The following is a 20,559-nucleotide window of genomic DNA, read 5'->3' as shown; positions in this document are numbered from 1 at the left end:
AAGCTTGGAATAATGCATAAAATTTATTTTAAGTGTGTTATGAGTTTAATAATTTCTATAAAATGCTTAATTGATTTTTGAAAGGTCATAGTTGCCTCGACAATGAATGTAACACTTGTCCTCTTCATCCACTGCTTCCACCTAATTAGTCTTCCTCCTTTGTAGCCCGATTGATTTCATTTGCACATTGAACTTGGAAAAAAGAATTTGGATAACCAACTATTTAGGTTCATTATGGACGTAAAATTAAAAAAAATTCTTATTTTTTTACTTTTTTAAATAATGCAATATATATATTATTTTTAAGACACGTTTCAATATTCTATTGTCTTCCAACCCAAAATCTAATAGTGTTATTCAGGTGCTAATAAAATGTAGCAACTTGGCTTACGGTTTCCAAGTTTAGTTGCCAATTATGTCAAAAAAAAATTAGGTACCAAATAGTTACAAATTGCTGAGTTCAGGAGTCGCTGTAAATATTAACTTACTTTTAAAATATATTTTACTTAGTTGTCTTTTATTCATGTGCACCATATATATATTAGGTTAAATTCCGCGATTTGTTTATGTACTTTGTGAAAGTTATAAATTTAGTTTCTATACTTAATTTGATTAATTATAGTTTTTGTGCTTTACGAATTGGTAACTTTTAATTCTTATACTTTTTGAATTTTGATTTTTAATCTGACTCAAACAATAACATCAAATTTCGTTTGGTTAAATTAAATTACTAATTTTGTAGTATGCTTACAATTATAGATTTGCTCAATATTCTCCAATTGGATCATTCCAATTCCCTATACTTTTCAAAATTTGAAATTTCAGAATTTGAAATTTCAGTTTTTATGAAAATGACAATCGTTAATCTATTAACTGGATTTTAGCGAATAATATGTGAAAATAATTAGCTGACATGACATTATATATATGGTAATATGTTTGTCGCCAGTGGCATAACTAGGGGCTGATAAGGCTCCTGACCCCCCTGAAATAAAAAAATTTCCATTTAAGTCCTTTAAAAATTTTAAAATAGTACATGTAAAATTGTACTTTGGCATCTCTAAAAATGATACAAATTTAATTTGATCATTTAAAAATTATAAAAATATAGGCTATTAAAATAGTAAAATTAAATTTTTAGTATCGTAAAAATTATAATTTAATTTCAGCTATTTAAAAGATATTTTTGGTTTTGCCCTATTTATCGCATCGAATTTTAAAATTAATAAAATATAACTTAATAAATTTAGGGTGTGAATTTTAAATTTAAAAAATATAAAAATTAAAATAACTAAATTAAAATATAAAAATTAAATCCATAACTAAATATGCATATATATATATTAATAGCAGAATTTAACCTATATTTTGAGTAAGAAACTAACAGTATATTTTGATCTGAAAGAAATCTAAGAAGCCCGAGCGTGAGTCAGCATAGAGTTAATTCTAGTATAAAACAAAAAGCAAACGCAATTTTACCAACCAAAGAAAGAATCTAAAACCTTTGGAGCTTACCGTGAATGCCCCCCTCTTACTCTCCGCATTTCCTTCCTTTCTCTTCACAATTTCTCACCCACACCATAAAACCCTCACTCTTTTCTCCGACGATGAAGGATCGGCCTCCGTCCTTGTACGGCGCCGTCTACGTCCCTCCCCACCACCGTCTCATCTCATCTCCTAACAACCAAAATGCTACCAAGAACTCCTCCGCCCCCGCGATTCTCTCCAAGCTTCGCGACCACCAAAACACACCCATTTTGAACGCTAAGGGCACTGCTTCTCCTCCTTCTTTGCCACACTTACAACAGCAACAGCAACAGCAAGGGACTTATAATAACAATAATGGTAGTAAAAGCAGTAATAATCAAAATGCACAGTATAATTCGGCTTACTGTCTGGGGATTTCCGAGAATGTCTCTGATCGCCAGCTGGATTTGTCTTTGCAGTCGGTTAGTTCTCTTCATACTTAACATATTTCCATTCGGCAATTTTTCCTGTAAAATGAAGTTCTTGTGTTTGATTGTTTATTGGCGGAAATTAAATTCTTGTTTATTGGCGTCGGGTTAGGCTAATTTAATTCTTTGTTTTAAAAGATATCACACTTTATGTGGTTCGTTTCTCATATTCATAGCAATGAAGGTTTCCGATTTCTGGTAATGAGAAAACAAGTTGAAAATATTTCCTGGCTTTAGAAGTAAAGTAAGTGGAATTGGGATATGATTTCCGTAGGTCAGAACTGCATGCCTTTCTGAAAGTTCTTGAGGCATTGCATTGCTTCTGGGCCTTTGACTTGGGATCAATAAGAAAAAGTAACCATTTAAGCCGTCCTTTTAATATTTCAAATGGTGAACATTTGATGGAGCTAAAAAAAGTAAAATGAGTGGCGAGCACTTTCAGTTTGGAGTTATATATGATTAATTGAAAATATTGTTGCTGAGGATTACTAATATGCTTGTTCTGAATAGCTTATCTGGATACCTTTTTGGACTGAAATGTCCTCAGATTATGGCTTTGACCTATGTGCAACCATGCATGAGGATAAAATTTAAGATTATAACCAAGTGAATTTCACTCTAAATATCACTCCTAATAAACTCAAGACTAATACTATGCTAAAGCCCATCGTGTGTGGCTTGGTCACATTAACATTATGTTTGGATTGAGAAGATAGGCATGAAAGGGAAGTGGGGAAAGGGGGGACACTTTGTTTCCCTCTTGTTTGGATAACTTTTAGAGTAGAGTAAGCTTAAGCCAGGAATTACCTATATCATCCTTTTCCCTAACAAATGTGATGTTTCAATTCCCCAAATTGGTCGGAAAAGAGGGAAAGGAAAGCCAAAAGACATTTTAAAGTACGTGCATATTACCCTTTCTATATTCATCCTAAACTCTCTGAATTCCTGCACAGCTGTATGTAATCATATTTCCTTGTGTTGAAGTTTCTTCATCTAGTTGTTTGGCAATCCAAACAAAGTGGCAATGTCACATGTGAAGTATACAACGCATCTAAAACTTATTAACCAATTCTTAGTACTCATTTTTCATTTTTCTTTCATGGAAGTAGTCATATATATGAATGTGACCAACTCTTTTCACGTAGACTACTTGTTTCTCCATTAAGAAAAGTTACCATGTGAAAATTTAAATCATGGTAATTCTTTTATTCTCATTTCTTGTAATCTTTCTTCTTTTCTTTAATTTGGCGTAAAACTTGAATAATGCACTCTTTTCTTTCCACTATTTAACAGAACAATGAATGTGAACATCCCCTCCCCTCACTTATTTTAGTTGTACCAACAAGGGAAGCATGTATAATTTCATTTGCTTTCTTTTCCTTTCCTTTACTGACTTATATCCAAATAGTGTTAGGGATGCCCATGTTGTTGCCTATATATGATGTTGTTGCAGTCAGCTACTTGCAAAATAAGGGTGTAGATTAGTAATATTTTTCTTCATGGGATTTAAATTTTAGGATTCATTATGGAGGCTTTTACTCTATTAATCCTTTGAGGTTAAGTATATATTGTGTTGTGAGAACTAACCACGTAATATATGCATACATATAATTTGATGATAAATACAGGTATGTTTACATCTCTTTGCAGTTTGGCTTTAACAACATTTTAAAATTTTATCATTAATGATAAAATAATGGGTTTTTCTCTTTAAAACTTTTGTGCTTTTGTTTTAATTCCCAATTCAATGAAGAGCGAAGATTGTAGCTTGACCACCTTTGTTGGTTTTGGAATTTGTGACAATAAGAGATTCCCTAACTCACAATCAATTGATTGCTAAGATTCTTTCTATTTTTATGTCTGTCCTCTTTTCTTTATAAACAATGTTTAGTTGCAATGTATGGACTGCACAAAAATTATCATATACATTTAAAATAGATGAAGTTGAACCTTGCTGGTAATGGGGTGTCATTTTATTGTAACAGCAGAACAAACTCCTGATGCTGATTGAATGATGCGGCAGCATTCTAGAACTTATTTAAATTGGTTATCATGATATGACTTCTTTATATTTCCTGTCTTCAATTTACAGTTTGTAGTTATGTCTTTTCCTTTTCACATTAAGGGGTCATGTGACTAGTATCTTAGGTTTTAATGAGTTTGATTGGATCAGTTTTTGTGTATCCAAGGACTAGGAGTAAAAGCTGCTGTGAACGTAGCATAAGTTGGTGTTTGTCCTACTTATGGAATAGCTTTTCTACTGCAAAAGTAAAAGCTCTCTGGTTCTCAAAATTTGAGGTTTTTAGCTTATGCGGGACACCCATTTGGTCTTCTAGAGGAAGCTATAAATCAGGGTTCTCCAAAAAGTGCTAAATGTTTAATGACAAATATTTAAAGAAATATTCTTACACTCTTTCTTATATTTCTATATTTTTTTCATGAAATTATAGAGACATATATTATTTGACATTCATTGTTGTTATTTAACCTCGTTTTTTCTATTGAATTTACTTTTTTTTTGTTTAAAGTGACAATTATCTCTTTCTTTATTTTTTTCTTCATCTAAAAACGTGTAATTTATTAGAATAAGTTGAATATTTTACTTTTTACCTGTTAAAAATATATAAAAAGAAAACTAGATCTTAACCTTTAATATTCTATAGCACTTCTGCATTAATGTTGCTAAATGCATTTTTAACTTCTTTTTACAGATCTTTTGAACTGCTTGACTCAAACAACACTTCTTACAGAAATAGCAGCAAGACCAAACAGACCATAGATAGTCTTCTACAAACACTAGGCAACTGTAGTGGGATCTTATTTATTAATGCCTCAACAAACCCTTTTGTTCTTGTTCCAACTTCAATTTTTTGCCTTTGTTCTGTTTATGTTTTATTATTGTACTATTTTTTTTTTGGCTACTGCATTGTTTATCGTTTCTACTTCTGTATTACGCGAATAAATAAGCCCACTTTAGCTGAAGCAAAGAGCATTGACTAATTTCTTCATTATTGCATGTAAAGCTTGAGATTATGTGTTAAGATATATATGTCCCTGATACTTCTAGGATTTGGCTTTTAAATGAGCTCATTCATCAGTACTAATGATTAGTAATTCCCTTAAACCTTCATAAAAGAAAAAAAATAAGGAAAAAATAGAAGATGCATTAAGATGTGTTTATCAAGGGTGAGATGAGATCATTGGGAGAATGTTCCTATAGTGTTTTTTTTTAAGTTATTAATTTGTATCTTAACTTTTCTGTTCAAATTTTGTTGTTAACTTGAGCTTTGTTGCATGAAGGCTGTTATAATTTCATTTCTGCATGCTTCGCTTTCCAGGGTACCTTCGATGAAGCTAACATTGAAGAGTGGAAGCAAAAGCTAGCCATGCTTCTACATGATGATGGGAAACAGGAGTTCGTATCAAGGGACAAGAAGGACAGGCGAGACTTTGAGCAAATAGCAGCTTTGGCAAGCAGAATGGGTTTGTATAGGTATCTCTGTTGATCAAAATAGATGTTTTTGTACATAAATGCTCTTAGTTATGTGGGGATTCTCATTGCAAATTATGTTTGACAGCCATCTTTATTCCAAAGTTGCTGTCTTCAGTAAGGTTCCCCTGCCTAACTACAGATTTGACCTGGATGATAAGCGTCCACAGAGGGAGGTACTCCTGCAATTTCTTTCATCTATGCTCTCCTTTATGAAACACCAATACTATGATGCTATCTTCTAATATTGGTTTTGTATCCTTATCAGGCCTTCAACGTATTGGATATATACCTATAATGTACTCATTACCTAAAACATAAAAAGTTGGTTTTGTTCCATTCTTATGCTTTAAGTGGGACTATATGTTGACTGATACATGCAGAAAATGAACACAACTCTTGTCCTGTTTAATATTTACTCTAAAGTTGTAATTTAGCAAATAGTTGTTAATCAACAAATTTAAGGGAAAAAATTAATAGAGAAATCTTAAAATTATTCTGAGACCACATGTTATTCTTCTTTTAATAGTGTTATTTTTCATGGATTTTAAACATGTACTTTTGTTGGATTTATCACACTAGCACATATACTGTTAACTAGTAATAAGGTGACAAGTATTGACCCACGAGGATTAATACCTAAATCTTACTAAGTACTGAAATTCATAATTAAGTTTTTATTCAAAAAATCAATTAATTCTAAAATCTGAAACTAATTTTGATACGGACCTTTGTAGAACCACACCCCAAAAGCTAGCTATTGAGGTTGGAGAGCCTAGCTCGATATAAACCTCGGCAGGAAATCCCATACTTCCCGAGTGAGTTCCAAGTCCCATACCTTGCAATTGGCACATAACAAATTTAGCAAACTAATACTAAATCAAACTGTAACAAGGTTTTGAGTTTCTTATGAAATAAAGAACACAAGATCATGCCTTCACTTTAAATCTCATTGAAATCTTATAGTCTCCAAAAATACCCTAAAATGTCCTGAAGTAAAGGTCCAAAGGCTTCACAGCGCGACCTTTCCTAGTGAGGCCAACATAAGAAATCTGTGGGTTCTTTATCACATGGCTGCTGCAGTGCTGCTCAAGGGAGCTGCAGCTGCAGTGCCACAATATTTGTGCTGACAAATTGGGAAATATTTCATGCGAACTTCATAGCGAAGTTGTAGAAGGGGAATTACATACTTCAATGAGCATATTTCTCATAAAACTAGAAATGGTGCGCCATGCTGAAATTTTACTAAGATGTATTTTTATAGTTTTGGAGATACTATTCTTAATGGACATCATAATATTATGTTTGAAATATTATTAAACATGAACACTTGGCAATCAACATGTTTGGTTTGCTGAATTAATATTCCTAGAAATTCATAAATATAAGAATGTTTTTTTTGAATTAAAATAAATATAAGAATTTCCTTTTCTCAATATGATTATTTTACTATAATAGAAAGAATTATGAATAATTATTTAAATAAAATCTCAGTGTCATAAATCACTTTAAAAACATTAAAAAGAAAAGTATATGATTATAATTATAATTATTATGTTATACGGTAAGTTGTGCATAGTGGAAAAAATTCACTATCGCTATTGCTAAAATGGTTGTGATAGCATTTTTTATGTATGCAATCATGATAAACGTGACGTGACTGAAAATGCGTTTACATTTGTGATCACAATTTTGAACCTAGCTTTGTATGTATATCTTTGGGTTTGTCACTTATCCCAGCTTTAGGCTGTCCTAGCTTTTGGAAGTTACCATATTGTTGTGTTCGTAGTTCGATACCTTCTACCCATTATGTTCTCTGGTGGTGCTTGTTAGGGTACCTTTTGTTGACTTTGATAGCGCAGTTCTCTTATATGTATAATATTGAGGCCTTTTGTATTTGATGACAGGTGAGCTTAAATTTTGGTTTGTTGAAGAGAGTCAATGCCTATCTTGGAGAGTACCTTTCTAAAAAGTCTAGGAATAAGGAAAGCTTTTCGGATAATTGTTTTTCAAGATCAAGCAGTAATAGCAGTATAGTTACTGAAGAAGGACTTTTTGAGCAGCCAGAGCCTTTAGCATCTGGCACAGCTGTTATGGAGAAAATTCTTTTGCGGAGAAGTTCACTGCTGCGTGATCAGCAACAAGCGTGGCAGGTTCATTTTACCTTGATGATTGTACATATAGATATTTGCTATTGCCTAGTTATAGCATCTCATATCTGCCCATTATATTAGAATATTGATGATTGTTCTGCTGCACTGCTATTTTATTATTGGCTAAAACATAAAAAAGACTTGAACTTAAATTGAATCTATCACATGAGACCTTATCCTTTGTAATCAATTTAAGTCCTTATCTGTTATTTATGTCCAATTAAGCTTGCTTGAAATATGAAACTGCTATATTACATGAATCCACTATGTGATATAATCTGCCACGTGCCAGATGAGGTGGAGAAAAAATAATTTCAATATATTGGTTGGGAGGAAATTGTTTCTTTACTATTTAATTTTTTATTCAAGGACGGGTATCTGCTTTATAATTGTTTCTTTATGGTCATGTGGGTCATGTGGCAGTTTCTCATTCTAAGAAGGCTTGATTGGGTGCAAATAATAGTTAAGGGGCTCAAATAATCATATGATAAAAGGAGAGTTGGAGTGATAGATTTAATCAAGTACCACCTTTTTGATTGAGTACTTCTTTGGGCATAGTACCTAAATATACTCATTAAATTTACCCAAAATTGGAATAAGTCCCCCATCTTTCCTTGATATTCTATTTCAGTACAGTGAAAACCTCAATTTTGATGATGGGTGCAATTTAGCTAACTAGGTAACATTCCAATGTCCACTAATATCTTTTTACTTGTTTCTCTCCTCTCTTTCCTTATCTTTTCTCTTTTGTCCTCTGAATTTCTTTCTATTCTTTATGCCAACAATACCTCATTGTCATCTGCCACAATTGTACAAGGGATCTTAAGGCCTTAACAAGAAATTGGCTGGATTTGGCCTTCTAAGGTTAGAATAGCCTTGGCTGGTTTGAACTATTTTGATTGTGTTTTCCACTTCATTCATGTTTGTAGGAGTCTCTTGAAGGAAGAGAAATGCTAGAATTCCGTCAAAATCTTCCTGCTTATAAAGAGAAAGATACCATATTGATTGCCATTTTACAGAATCAGGTGTGTTAATTTTAGAAGTTCTTTGAGTTTAGTTGCTTGCTTCTGCAGGAATTAGTGGTAAAAGACTGTTGTATTCATGAACATATTGGGTTCCATTGGAGCAGAAATGAGCTGGGTTACTCATGCATGCTCAACTCGTTAAGAAACACTACTTGGATTGTTATTTAACTAATGAATTGACCTTGAGGCTATATTATCTTTTGTTAGTTAAATGAGCTGGGTCACTCATACAGGCTCAACTCATTAAGAAACACTACTCATACAGGCTCAACTTGTTAAGAAACACCACTTCAGTTATGTAGACATGTTATATTTTTCTTATATGTTTTGTAGTAACAAAAAGAAACGTGTTTTGCAGGTTGTTATTATCTCAGGTGAAACAGGATGTGGCAAGACCACACAAATTCCCCAATTTATTCTAGAATCTGAGATAGATTCTGCGCGCGGAGCTTTTTGTAGCATTATATGTACGCAACCTAGGCGAATATCTGCTATATCTGTTTCAGAAAGAGTTGCTTCAGAAAGAGGAGAGAAATTGGGTGAATCTGTTAGTTTCTAAGAAATAGCTGCCTAGGACATTTGCCTAATCTGTTACATTCTTTGTTTAAAACATTTTTTTTAAAGAAAATTGGGTAATGTTTCTCATTATTGGCTTTATTTGAAGGTTGGATATAAAGTACGGCTTGAGGGTATTAAAGGGAGGGATACCCGTCTTCTCTTTTGCACAACAGGCATTTTGTTGAGAAGGCTACTAGTTGATAGAAATTTAAAAGGTGTAACTCATGTCATTGTGGATGAGATTCATGAACGAGGGATGAATGAAGGTAATATGTGAAATTGGTGTCTTAGTTTTATAGTCAGTGAAAAATGTTTCTAATATAATATTTAAAATGTCAGATTTCCTACTCATTGTCCTTAAAGATCTCCTTCCTCGCCGCCCAGAATTAAAGCTGATTTTGATGAGTGCAACTTTGGATGCTGAGCTTTTCTCCTCGTATTTTGATGGGGCACCTTTAATCCACATTCCAGTAAGTTGCAAACTCAGTTCCACCAATAGTTTCATTTCGAGAGGCAGATTTATTTGGATCCATTTGCCACTCTACTGGCTTTTAATTGAAGTGCTTTTTATGAATGAGCTAGTTGAGATATGACGAAAGATATTTAAACGACATTGAAATTTGTATACATAAGATTGTTGTCATATTTTTTTTCTTCTTTTTTAACCTTCCTACTTTTTTCAAAATGTGGAAGAACTTTCTTTATAAGTATCTATAAATTTTTAATTTCATTACATTTGTGCTTTAAGATATTAATGGAACACTTTTGACTCAGATAATTGGTTATTGTCTTTTGTCCTTTGCTACAGATGGGTAATTACTCGTGATATCTTTAGCTAGTTTGATTAGCTGCTGAACCTTATGCCATTTTTATGTTTTGTCTGCTTTTGATCAGTTCCTTGTTATGTTTAAACTAATTTAATATATATTAGGGCCTTAATTCTCCCTTTTATTCTGATTCTAAACTTTCACAGTGATGGCATAAATCTTCTATGTTTCACCTGTCTCCCATATCTCCATTTTGCAGGTTGTTGTTATGTTTTTCTTTTTCGGCCTTTTCCTAATTGATCTTTCTTTTGGCCTTCAGTTTCTTCTGATAAGAGAGATTTTTGCTTTCCATAGTTTTCTGTCATGTTTAAATTAGACTTTTGATATTCTTTTTTGTCAATTTTCAAAGCATGCATTCAGAATATATGTCACTTGTTTAAGGTCTTCTAGATTTGACTTGCTTTCTGGTGGGGTTATCCAGAATTTGAAATGTATTGCTGATTTTTTTTTCTTGTTCTATTTAGGGTTTTACGTACCCAGTTCGAACACATTTTTTGGAGAATATTTTGGAAATGACAGGTTATAGGTTGACTCCATCTAATCAAATTGATGATTATGGACAAGAAAGAATGTGGAAAATGAGTAAGCAAGCCCCGAGAAAGAGGAAGAGCCAAATTGTCTCTTCTGTTGAGGTATGCAAACTTCTTTTTAATGTTGTAAAAACCGAACTGGACCGGTTTGTCTGATTGGTTCAATTGGGAACTGGTGGCCTGTTCGATTTGGTACATATAAAAATACCTAAGAGTTGAGAACTGATAGAAAACTGGTTCAACCCATAAAAAACCAGTTTAACCGGTAAAGGACTCGATTAAACTGGTAGAAACCTGATTCATTATTTTCTTTGGGACTAAAAACCGGTTCTTTTATTGATTTTATATAATGTGCTTATATATAATGTGCCTGTCTGAATTGGTGTTACGAGTCAATTCGAAACAAACTCAGTCTGCAAAATTACTTAAAAACAATTAAATAGAAATAATAAATATTAATATAATGGTGTTTTCGTCTTTTAGTAATGTTTAAATAAAACATCTAAAAATAAAATATCTAAAGATCGAACTTGAGCTTAAAAAGAATTTATTTACAAGTATCTTACCACTTTATCTATGATTTAACTGTTGACTAAATCTTTTATAAATATAATTTAATATTTAAGTTTTTCTTTCACCCATGATGTGGGTGTGACAAAATATAGTATATATTAAATGCCATATTAAGGCCATATATGTTAATTACTTAAAATCATATATTTAATGGTTTGACATGTGACCCGTAGGTCTCACCGATACATCCAGTTTGGTTTTTTATTCATTGCTTGTTGCTGCTTTTGGAATACTGCACTCTATGATTCCTTTCTTTTTTTCTTTATTTTGAAAATATATAATAGGATGCGCTCCGGGCAGCTGATTTTAAGGATTTCAGCCGTCAGACTCAGGAGTCTTTGTCATGTTGGAATCCTGATTGTATTGGTTTTAATCTCATAGAATATCTTTTATCCTATATCTGTGAGAATGAGAGGCCCGGTGCAGTTCTAGTCTTTATGACTGGGTGGGATGACATAAGTTCTCTGAAGGATAAGCTGCAAGCTCATCCAATCCTTGGAGATCCTAGTCGAGTTTTGCTACTTACTTGCCATGGTTCTATGGCGAGTTCTGAGCAGGTAATCTTCATTCTTTGTTTAGCATATATTCTAAGATGGTGTGTCTGGCTAGCATTTTTTGCCATTCTTCCTTCCTATCCATAATTTAATTCTAAATAAGTTTTTTTTTTTTTGGATTCTTGCAGAAGTTAATTTTCGAAGAGCCTGAAGATGGAGTGAGGAAAATAGTCTTAACTACTAATATTGCTGAGACAAGCATAACAATTAATGATGTTGTTTTTGTTCTTGATTGTGGAAAGGCCAAGGAGACATCGTACGACGCATTGAATAACACTCCTTGTTTGCTACCATCATGGGTTTCCAAGGTTTCTACTCAACAAGTAAGGCTACCATCTGATTGCATGTATGATCTCTAATCTATGTTGAGGTTAAAACTGACTGTTAATAATTTGTCTTCCCTCTTTCATAAAAGTTTTCTAATATAATTTGACTCTTGTTGAATGTTCATTTTATGACCTTTAATATGAAGATTTGTTTCTTACTTTTTGTTAAGAATACTTTTGCTGGGCTATTAATAATTTGCACTAGGTGCTTTTTGGGGGATGAATCTTTTTCTTCTATGAGTAATTGAAATAAAATTTGTCAAATAAATCAATTTCTTAGAGGACATGAATGCTAATAGGTTGCACAAGATTGGCTTTGTATACTGCATCTTTGTGTCAAATGTGAAACATGCGGAACGAGAGAAATAGTTAAATATTGAGTTTCTGGTTGGCTTGTATGTGTCTTTTGTATGGCTTCTAAACTCTCATGAATCTTCAATCTTCAAGGGGCAGGGTTTAGTGTGGTCCAGTTTATCCAACAAAAGATGCATTTTTTTTTCATTTGTTGTTCAATACGCATGATGTTCTTATGTTCCCCTATTTGTTGTTGAATATTCAAACATTGAGAAACCAAGGAGTTTGTTATTGTCCCTTTTTCACTATTAAAGGTGTGATTAATGAAAAAAAAATAAAAGCTACAAGAAACTAAAGAGAGCTTCTGTTAGGTTTTTTTTTTTTTCTTTGCACTTGTCACCTTACAAAAGTGTGCATAGGCATAGTATGCGTCACCCGAAAGGCATTGAGGTGCTTGTTTTATCTAGCACTAAGACATAGTGCCTAGGCAGCACCTAGGTGCTCACATTAATAACATTGATTGCCCTTTTGCCCATGGTGAACTTTTTCTCTAGTGTTTGTTGCTATTGATTCAAGTTCAGCTATTTTTTTCATTTTCATCACCTTAACAAGATTCCTCTTTGATTGTATGATCGTTTCAAGAATCTTCTAGAAAATGAGTTGTTTGCTTCTAGCCAAACATGTTCATCTTTCTTGACTCTTGAAATGACTTGTCGTTGTGGGTTTTAGTCTTTTGTTTCTTATCTGTGTTGAATTGGAATGCTAAGCATCTAATGCAAGTTTTATTGGTAACATGAGACTAAGATATGTATGAATATACGGTATATCTATACTTTTTGCTTACAGAAGAACTGCCATTAGATAGATGATCTAATTGTATAATTTCTATTGCTCATGCATTTGGCAGTTGTTAAAAACAAGTGAGTTTGCTTTAAGAATTTACTGAAAAGTAGAGAAACAAAGAATATTGAGTAATGCAAGCTAGAAAAATATGCCGAGAAAGTTGTAAGGTAGGCTAGAGCGAGAGTATAAAAGTATTTTTGATAGGTTGGAGTTAAAAGATGGAGATAAAGATATCTATAGGTTTGTTTGGATGAGTGAGGAAAAGATTAGAGATGGAGGGATGATATAACCTGAGGCATTCAAGATGAAACGCCTTGGTCTGTTTTATTTATTGGTGACATTGTATTGGTTAATAAGACTAAAAAAGAGGTTAATACCATGTTAGAGTTGTGGAACAAACATGAGAAACTTAGGGACTTAGATTGAGTATGTGCAGTGAACATTTAGTAAAAGGAGGAATAATGATCAAGAGGGTGATCACGCTCGATGATCAAGTGATACCATTAGCAGTGTGCTTTAAGTACAAAGAGGTGATAATTCAAAGCAGATTGGTGGAGATGTTAACCGTTGAATAAAGCTTGGGTTTGAAGAAGTGAAATTGGAGTTTTGCTTGATTGCAATATTCTTTTGAGTTTGAAGTGGAAGTTCTTCGGCTTAGCTATATTCTACAAAATTTTGGATTAATATGAACATATATAGAAGATCAGTGTAGCTAAGATGCTGATACTAAGATGGATGTGTTGTAAGAATAGAAAGAATGAAGTTGAAAATGATGATATTTGTCTTCAAGTTGGGATAGCTTTTATTGAGGATACGTTGAGAAAATCATTTATGATAGTTTGGTCATTAGATGAAGATTGAGGGATGCACCTATTAGAAGGTTAGAGCAAATCGACACTGCATAGGGTAAAAGGTTGGAGGGACACTAAAACGGACATTGTTCAAGGTGATAAATAATGATATGAAACTATTAGAACTTGAAGAGAGGATGATGGTTAATGTAAATGATTGAAGGCAGTTTGTGTACCAATATAAATATTTCTATGTCTCGTCCTTTTGTAACCAGCCTCAAATATGTGGGGCAAGGCTTGTTGGTTTGGTTTATGCATTTGACAGCCAGTTTCCATTGATTTCTCCTTCTTCTTTCCTTTTTTTTATGTGTTCACTGGAAAGAAACTCGTAAATGAAACAAGCCATTCTTGCTGCTTGCCAGTTATTTACCTTTATGTTGATTAATGTATTGTTTTGTACCTGCATGTCTATATAGAGAAGAGGAAGAGCTGGCCGAGTGCAGCCTGGAGAGTGTCACCATCTCTATCCTCGATGTGTATATGATGCCTTCACTGAATATCAATTACCTGAAATTTTGAGAACACCTTTGCAGTCTCTTTGTCTGCAAATCAAAAGTTTGAAACTCGGAAGTATATCTGAATTCCTATCAAGGGCATTGCAGTCACCAAAGTTACTGGCGGTAGTACTCGATTTGATATCTTGGATTTACTTTTATTGTAATATCAATGCCTTACCAAAAATCTTTCATTTTGCACCTTATAAATTTCAGATTATGTCAGTATTGAAGGTCTTATTTGCCACCTTTGCATGAATGTAGACTGTTCTGTACTCTTATGTTCCTCCCAATAATGTTTTTATTTATTAAACTCTGACTGTAGGTTCAAAATGCCATTGAATATTTAAAAGTCATCGGGGCCTTGGATGAGAATGAAAATCTGACTGTGCTGGGTTTGTGAACACATATTTTTGCTTTTCCATATTAAAGTTCTTTAGTTTTGGTAATTTATTTGTAACTGTACCCTCATTTAGTTCAACGTACATGACTGACAGGGCGTTATTTGACTATGCTTCCAATGGAGCCAAAACTTGGGAAGATGCTCATCCTTGGTGCTATTCTTAATTGCCTGGATCCTGTGTTGACTATTGTTGCTGGTCTTAGTGTTAGAGATCCTTTTTTGACACCATTAGACAAGAAAGATGTAAGTCAGCTTTGCTTTTATCATTTGCATCTTTTTGTGGGATTGTAGCCTGAGCGTGAGCCTTCTATTCTTTACTCTTTCTTTTTGGTTGAGTCTATTTATTTCGATTGATTGCATATCTGCTGGTAAATTTTGGAGATGTTGGTTATTTGTTGTTTGAACAATGGTGTAGTAGTTCCGGATTGGGTTTTTGTATTGTATCTTTCATTAAAGGCTTGTTGTTGGCTTAACTTTCTGAAATTGCAGTTTAATGCTTAGTGGCATAAACAGTTTTCCTTTTATAGCTATAAGAGTGCTTGATCCAATAGAGTTCCTAATGGCAGTTAAGGTGCATGAAAACAAGAAACTATTTTCTGGGTGCAAATGAAAAATAAAAAGTAAAAAGAATGATTACTTCAAGGTTGTATGGTTTTGGTCAAATATTATGAATTGTTAAAATTACATAACAAAGAATGATTAAACTCTGTTACTGTACTGCCAGCTTCATTGCCTTCTCTTTTTGGTATTTATGTCATCATTACTTAATTGATCAACTGATAAAAGCTGGAAATTTCACTTCTAAAGGTCTTTGCTTGTGGTGCAATGTTATAAGAGCAGACTGAACAAATAACTGTTTTTCTTCCAACCAAAAGCTACTCTAATTAACGACACGTTACTGAACCAAATAGACCCTAGGAAAACACACACAAAAAAACAGACTTTACCATGAGAAACAAAAATAATACCATGAGACTAACTAGAGAAACACATGCTATAATAAGATTGTAACCTTATTATTCTCAAGGCGCTGCCTTATTTCCCTTGAAATGAAAGTTAAGGAGAATCTTATGCGGACCACTTGTACTTCATATCATGTAGAATGGTTGGAAGCTCAATTATCTGTTGTATCTAAGAGATTTTGTTCTCTTAAAGTGCAGTAATTATAGTGATTATTAATATTTGAACTGCAAATGGTCTGTCAAAATCAGACTAGTGTGGATTTTTTAATCCTTACTTTACTTATATGCTAAGAACCTACTTTTAATCTTTTGGAACTGTTTAAGCTTCAAATTTTGAATAACAAAGAGGTATTTTTAAGGTATCTTATGATGGCCATTGCATTCAAAGTTACATATTCACTAGGCTACCTTGCTCTTGATTAATCCCTTTTTGTTTTTGGTACATGTGATGAAGTCTGATGTGAGATTCTAACCTTATACCTTAATCTTCTTAAACACGTATAATAATTGCTAGGTTGATACTGGGTCGTTATTTATTTAAAGGTGTTAAATACATCCTAAGAACTTGCATATCTTGTGTGGATTGACCATCAGACTGTATGGCTTGGCTTTTGACTGTTCTTTGGTCTTTAATATTTTTATTAGAAGTTTATTGGGAACGGTGTATTAAGTATTAAAAATAGAATCCTTAGAAGCATAATGATTAAATGAGTTTAAAATTTGTATGGGGTCCTTTTGGTTTGCAGTGAGTTTGTGCCAAAACAAATAAAATAGGGTGGTGTAGGATTTGCAAAGAGAACTGTTGCAGACTCTAGGTCATGGAGTGTCGTCGCTGGCAGAAAGATCGGAAGCTTAAAGTGAGAACTTGGAATAGCATGGAAACAATTACCTAGAGTGACTTGTGGGAATTAGGAAAGAAAACGTTGGGGTGGTTGGAGTGTTGCTTGTGAAGGGTAACCAAGTACTAGTGAGTACATGGAGATTGTATGGAACTTGCTTGCTTCTAAAATGAGCCTCGAAAACCTGATAATGTAGACTTGAGGTGTAACTAGTACAGCCAATAGAAATATGTAGGTCATTTTCATTAAAGTGATGAATAATGAATTCTAAATTGATGGTTAAGAACTAATTCTTTCGCAACAGTTAATGAATATGGAGGAAAACCATCTGTGGAATAGCACACTAGAGGCACTCTTATCCTCCAGAGGATGGTTGAGGGATACCTTTACAAACTCCACGTCTGAGCTACCTGGGCAAAGTCTCTATGACATGCCTTGGTGCAGAATTAACCAAAACCTTGCCACTTGTTCCCGGGCTTAATCCACTGGCATGGTTGCAAGTCATTCCGCAAGACATAATTAGGGACAATTTTAAATTAGTAAAATCATAATTTTCAAATATCATCTACAAATTAAAATAACCAAAAGAGCTGGAGACTGAATCACATTGACTTCTTGTGAAAGGAACTTGCCTATAAAGGTCCAAATATTATATCACATATGACAGATCTTTTGTCCTCCTTGCAGCTTGCAGAGGCTGCAAAGTTGCAATTTTCCCATGATCATAGTGACCACCTTGCACTTGTCCGGGCTTACGAGGGCTGGAAAGAAGCCGAGAAAGACCTTGCTGGATATGATTATTGCTGGAAAAATTTTCTTTCTGCACAATCAATGAAGGCAATTGATTCTCTTAGGGAGGAGTTTCTTTCATTGCTCAAGGATACCGGTCTTATTGACAGCTATGCAACTAGCTGTAATGGCTGGAGCTATGATCAGCATCTCATCCGAGCAGTTATTTGTTATGGGCTTTATCCTGGAATTTGCTCTGTCGTGGTGAGTTTTTAGTTTCTTTATTTCTACTTTTGTATACCAAACCTCATCAAACTGGGGACCTTATATTAAAAGTATACTTGGCTTGCTGATTAAATATTATGGCTACTTACCGTGCACATACAACATTATAAGGATAGTCCTCTGCTTTGAACTAAAGAGGCTAAATTGTGACCTGTTTCCTCTAATTTGCAGTTTGCATGTTTTTCCCTCTAATAATTTCCTTGAGTGTTAACATGGACTAATGTGCAGCATAATGAGAAATCATTTTCACTGAAAACTATGGAGGATGGACCTGTACTTCTTTACTCGGTAAGTCTGCTTCTAGTTGTTGACTCTTTGCTGCTAATTACTGTGTCACTAAGTTAGTTGATATACTTAGTTCTCTTCCGTATTAGCATTCATGTGATAATGTACAATCATATTTTATAGAACTCTGTTAATGCTCGGGAATCTAGAATTCCGTATCCTTGGCTGGTTTTCAATGAGAAGATAAAAGTGAACTCTGTTTTCCTGCGGGATTCAACAGCTGTCTCTGATTCAGTGCTTCTCCTGTTTGGTGGTAGCATCTCAAGAGGAGATGTTGTAAGATTTTCTCCTGTGTCTAAAATTATTACTAGATGTTTTGTTTCTTCAAGTAACATGTCTTTTTTTGTTTGTAATTTTCTGCAATTATTTTCGATAACTGGTGGTTTAGTGAAATTCTATTCTTGCTCTAATAGGATGGACACTTGAAGATGTTGGGAGGGTATTTAGAATTTTTCATGCAACCTGCTATAGCTGAAAAATATCTAAGTTTAAGGAGAGAATTTGATGAGCTGATTCAAATTAAAGTAAGTTGAGAGCTCAGACAAACCAAATTTCCGTTAGCTGGTTCTATTCTGCCTATTTTGTTTCTGCCGTTTCCTTTATTTCCTATAACTTGCGCATGTGGAAAAAATCTTTAAGCTCCTGCTTGATAAACATCTTCCGTTCTAGTTCATTTTTAGATCTTAAATTTTAATAAATTCATTCCTACTAATCAACCTTGGTGAATTTGGGCAGTTACTGAATCCCCAAATGGTCCTACATCTTCATCATGAGCTCATTTCTGCAATACGGTTGCTGGTTTCTGAGGATCAGTGTGATGGAAGATTTGTATTTGGCCGTCCAGACCTTAAACCATCAAATATGCCTGTTGCTCCACCACAACATTCTTTGATTTCAAGGACAGAGAGTGGTCCCGGGGGTGATAATTCTAAAAGTCGGCTCCAAACACTGGTCACTAGGGCAGGATATGCTGCGCCAACCTACAAGACAAGTCAATTGGAAAACAATCAGTTCCAAGCTACGGTTGAGTTCAATGGTATGCAAATCATAGGGCAGCCTTGCAACAACAAGAAGAGTGCGGAAAAGGATGCTGCAGCTGAGGCTTTGCAGTGGCTGATGAGTGGTACCTGGACAGGCCATGAGTATATCAATTATACGTCGATGTTTCTGAAGAAAAGCAAGAGGGATAACTGATCTAAAATGGCTCGACCTTCCATTGAGGGTTTTGTGTGGAACAATGATCCCAGCAGATGTGTTCAAACGTTATTTGTTCTTTTGGCATGGTTATATTGCCCCTTTTTTCTGTGGAAAACAAAGTAATTGCATTGCGGCATGGAAAGCCAAGACTTTAACCACAATTTTGAAATTTTCGGCTGCCATCATACTGATGCTTTTACCAACAAAAGCAGGCCCATGGTGGAGCTTTAATCTTTGATTGCGACCTGTAAGCCGGCTACTGACCAAGGCTGAGTGGATTAGGATTGACCTGCTTCATGGTGCTGATCTTAGATTGGAGCAATCAATTACGTTAGTTTTTTTGTGGGGCAACACTAAATTCAAATACTACTCAGGGTCAGAAAATGTACATAAACAAGTAGGAAAATTGGCTGATTGTTCTACATTACTTTATGCTAGAGTTCATCTATTTTTGAGTTACAATTCTTATCTGTATATAATTTTGATAAAATGCTGTTGCTAGGTATTTACTCGTGAGAAATACGTTATCAATTCATTTCATTTTTGAGATCCATACTTATATTTATTTTTTTCCTTTTTGGGCTAGATTGGTGCCTCTTCAGATTGTTCGCCCTGGGGCGGTCATTCACCCTCTCTCAGGTTTGAACATTGTCCCATTGAGCAACAAAACCTGGATAAAGTTTATATATATACACGTAAATATTATATAATATATGTTTTGAACTTAGATGAATCTAAAAATAATACATTTTGAATAAAATAGCTACCAACAAGGAAACACCAGAAATAACTTTGCTCAGGTTTTTTTTTTCTTTGATAATTAACGGATGAGTTATTTCAAGATGGTGTTAATTCTATTTTAAGGCAAGCTGGTTGACTTAAGTTAATGTTTGGCGGTTGCATCATTCTGTCTGCTCAAAGGCATTCTCACTCATCTTTGTGAGAACTCGGCGATGTCCAATCCTCTTTTCAGAGTTTAGGAGTCAACATTGAAATGTTCTTTCTTCGGATAAAACTACGCTAGATCCTCTTCATCAAAGATGAGCATGGATTGATTGATATTTCTTGTTTTCAATTTTCTTTTAATTTTAGAATTAAAACGAATGTTAGGAAACATAATAAAAACATTGCACAAAACTAAACCTTGACTTGGGAGAAAGTGTATAAGAAAATAGTTTTACCATTTTTATTTTGAAATATAAATAATACATATGATTTTTTTTAATATAAATGTAGTATACTTAATGTAAAAAATATTAAACTGATTACATTTTATTAAATATTAAATATTAAATATTAAAATAAATTTTCTTTTAAAATAAAAGAGAGATTCAAATTACTATATGTAGTTTTATTGAAAACAATCTAAAATAATATAAAATATTA

At 33.7% G+C, this 20,559-nt stretch overlaps 1 protein-coding gene across 3 annotated transcripts; it reads left to right on the top strand.

Moving 5' to 3' along the window:
* Positions 1 to 1,421: 1,421 nt before the first annotated feature.
* On the top strand, positions 1,422 to 19,726 carry LOC107886710 (DExH-box ATP-dependent RNA helicase DExH5, mitochondrial). 3 transcript variants are annotated; one of them, XM_041100250.1, is made up of 19 exons: positions 1,430 to 1,949; positions 5,294 to 5,448; positions 5,534 to 5,621; positions 7,353 to 7,598; positions 8,528 to 8,623; positions 8,982 to 9,170; positions 9,288 to 9,447; positions 9,521 to 9,651; positions 10,473 to 10,640; positions 11,396 to 11,668; positions 11,794 to 11,988; positions 14,396 to 14,599; positions 14,799 to 14,868; positions 14,971 to 15,119; positions 17,365 to 17,670; positions 17,920 to 17,979; positions 18,100 to 18,252; positions 18,390 to 18,500; positions 18,712 to 19,726. In XM_041100250.1, exons 1-19 carry the CDS (start codon positions 1,521 to 1,523, stop codon positions 19,168 to 19,170), a joined length of 3,642 nt encoding a protein of 1,213 aa, XP_040956184.1. In that variant the 5' UTR covers positions 1,430 to 1,520; the 3' UTR covers positions 19,171 to 19,726. The 3 variants fall into 3 exon arrangements, with proteins under 3 accessions (XP_040956191.1, XP_040956188.1, XP_040956184.1); XM_041100254.1 differs by lacking the exon at positions 18,100 to 18,252 and having other exon boundaries at positions 1,424 to 1,949; XM_041100257.1 differs by lacking the exons at positions 18,100 to 18,252; positions 18,390 to 18,500 and having other exon boundaries at positions 1,422 to 1,949.
* The last annotated feature ends 833 nt before the right edge of the window (positions 19,727 to 20,559 follow it).

This window comes from Gossypium hirsutum, chromosome A03 (genome assembly GCF_007990345.1).
Source record: "Gossypium hirsutum isolate 1008001.06 chromosome A03, Gossypium_hirsutum_v2.1, whole genome shotgun sequence".
Taxonomy (NCBI): Eukaryota; Viridiplantae; Streptophyta; class Magnoliopsida; order Malvales; family Malvaceae; genus Gossypium; species Gossypium hirsutum.
This window is presented reverse-complemented; position numbering and strand designations above follow the sequence as displayed.

Excerpts from the sequence above, each read along its gene's own strand:
- LOC107886710 (XM_041100250.1), top strand. The coding sequence starts at position 1,521 with ATGCCCCCCTCTTACTCTCCGCATTTCCTTCCTTTCTCTTCACAATTT. Across the intron at positions 8,624-8,981 it reads TTGCCATTTTACAGAATCAG|GTTGTTATTATCTCAGGTGA; the intron begins GTGTGTTAATTT and ends CGTGTTTTGCAG. Across the intron at positions 9,171-9,287 it reads GAGAGAAATTGGGTGAATCT|GTTGGATATAAAGTACGGCT; the intron begins GTTAGTTTCTAA and ends CTTTATTTGAAG.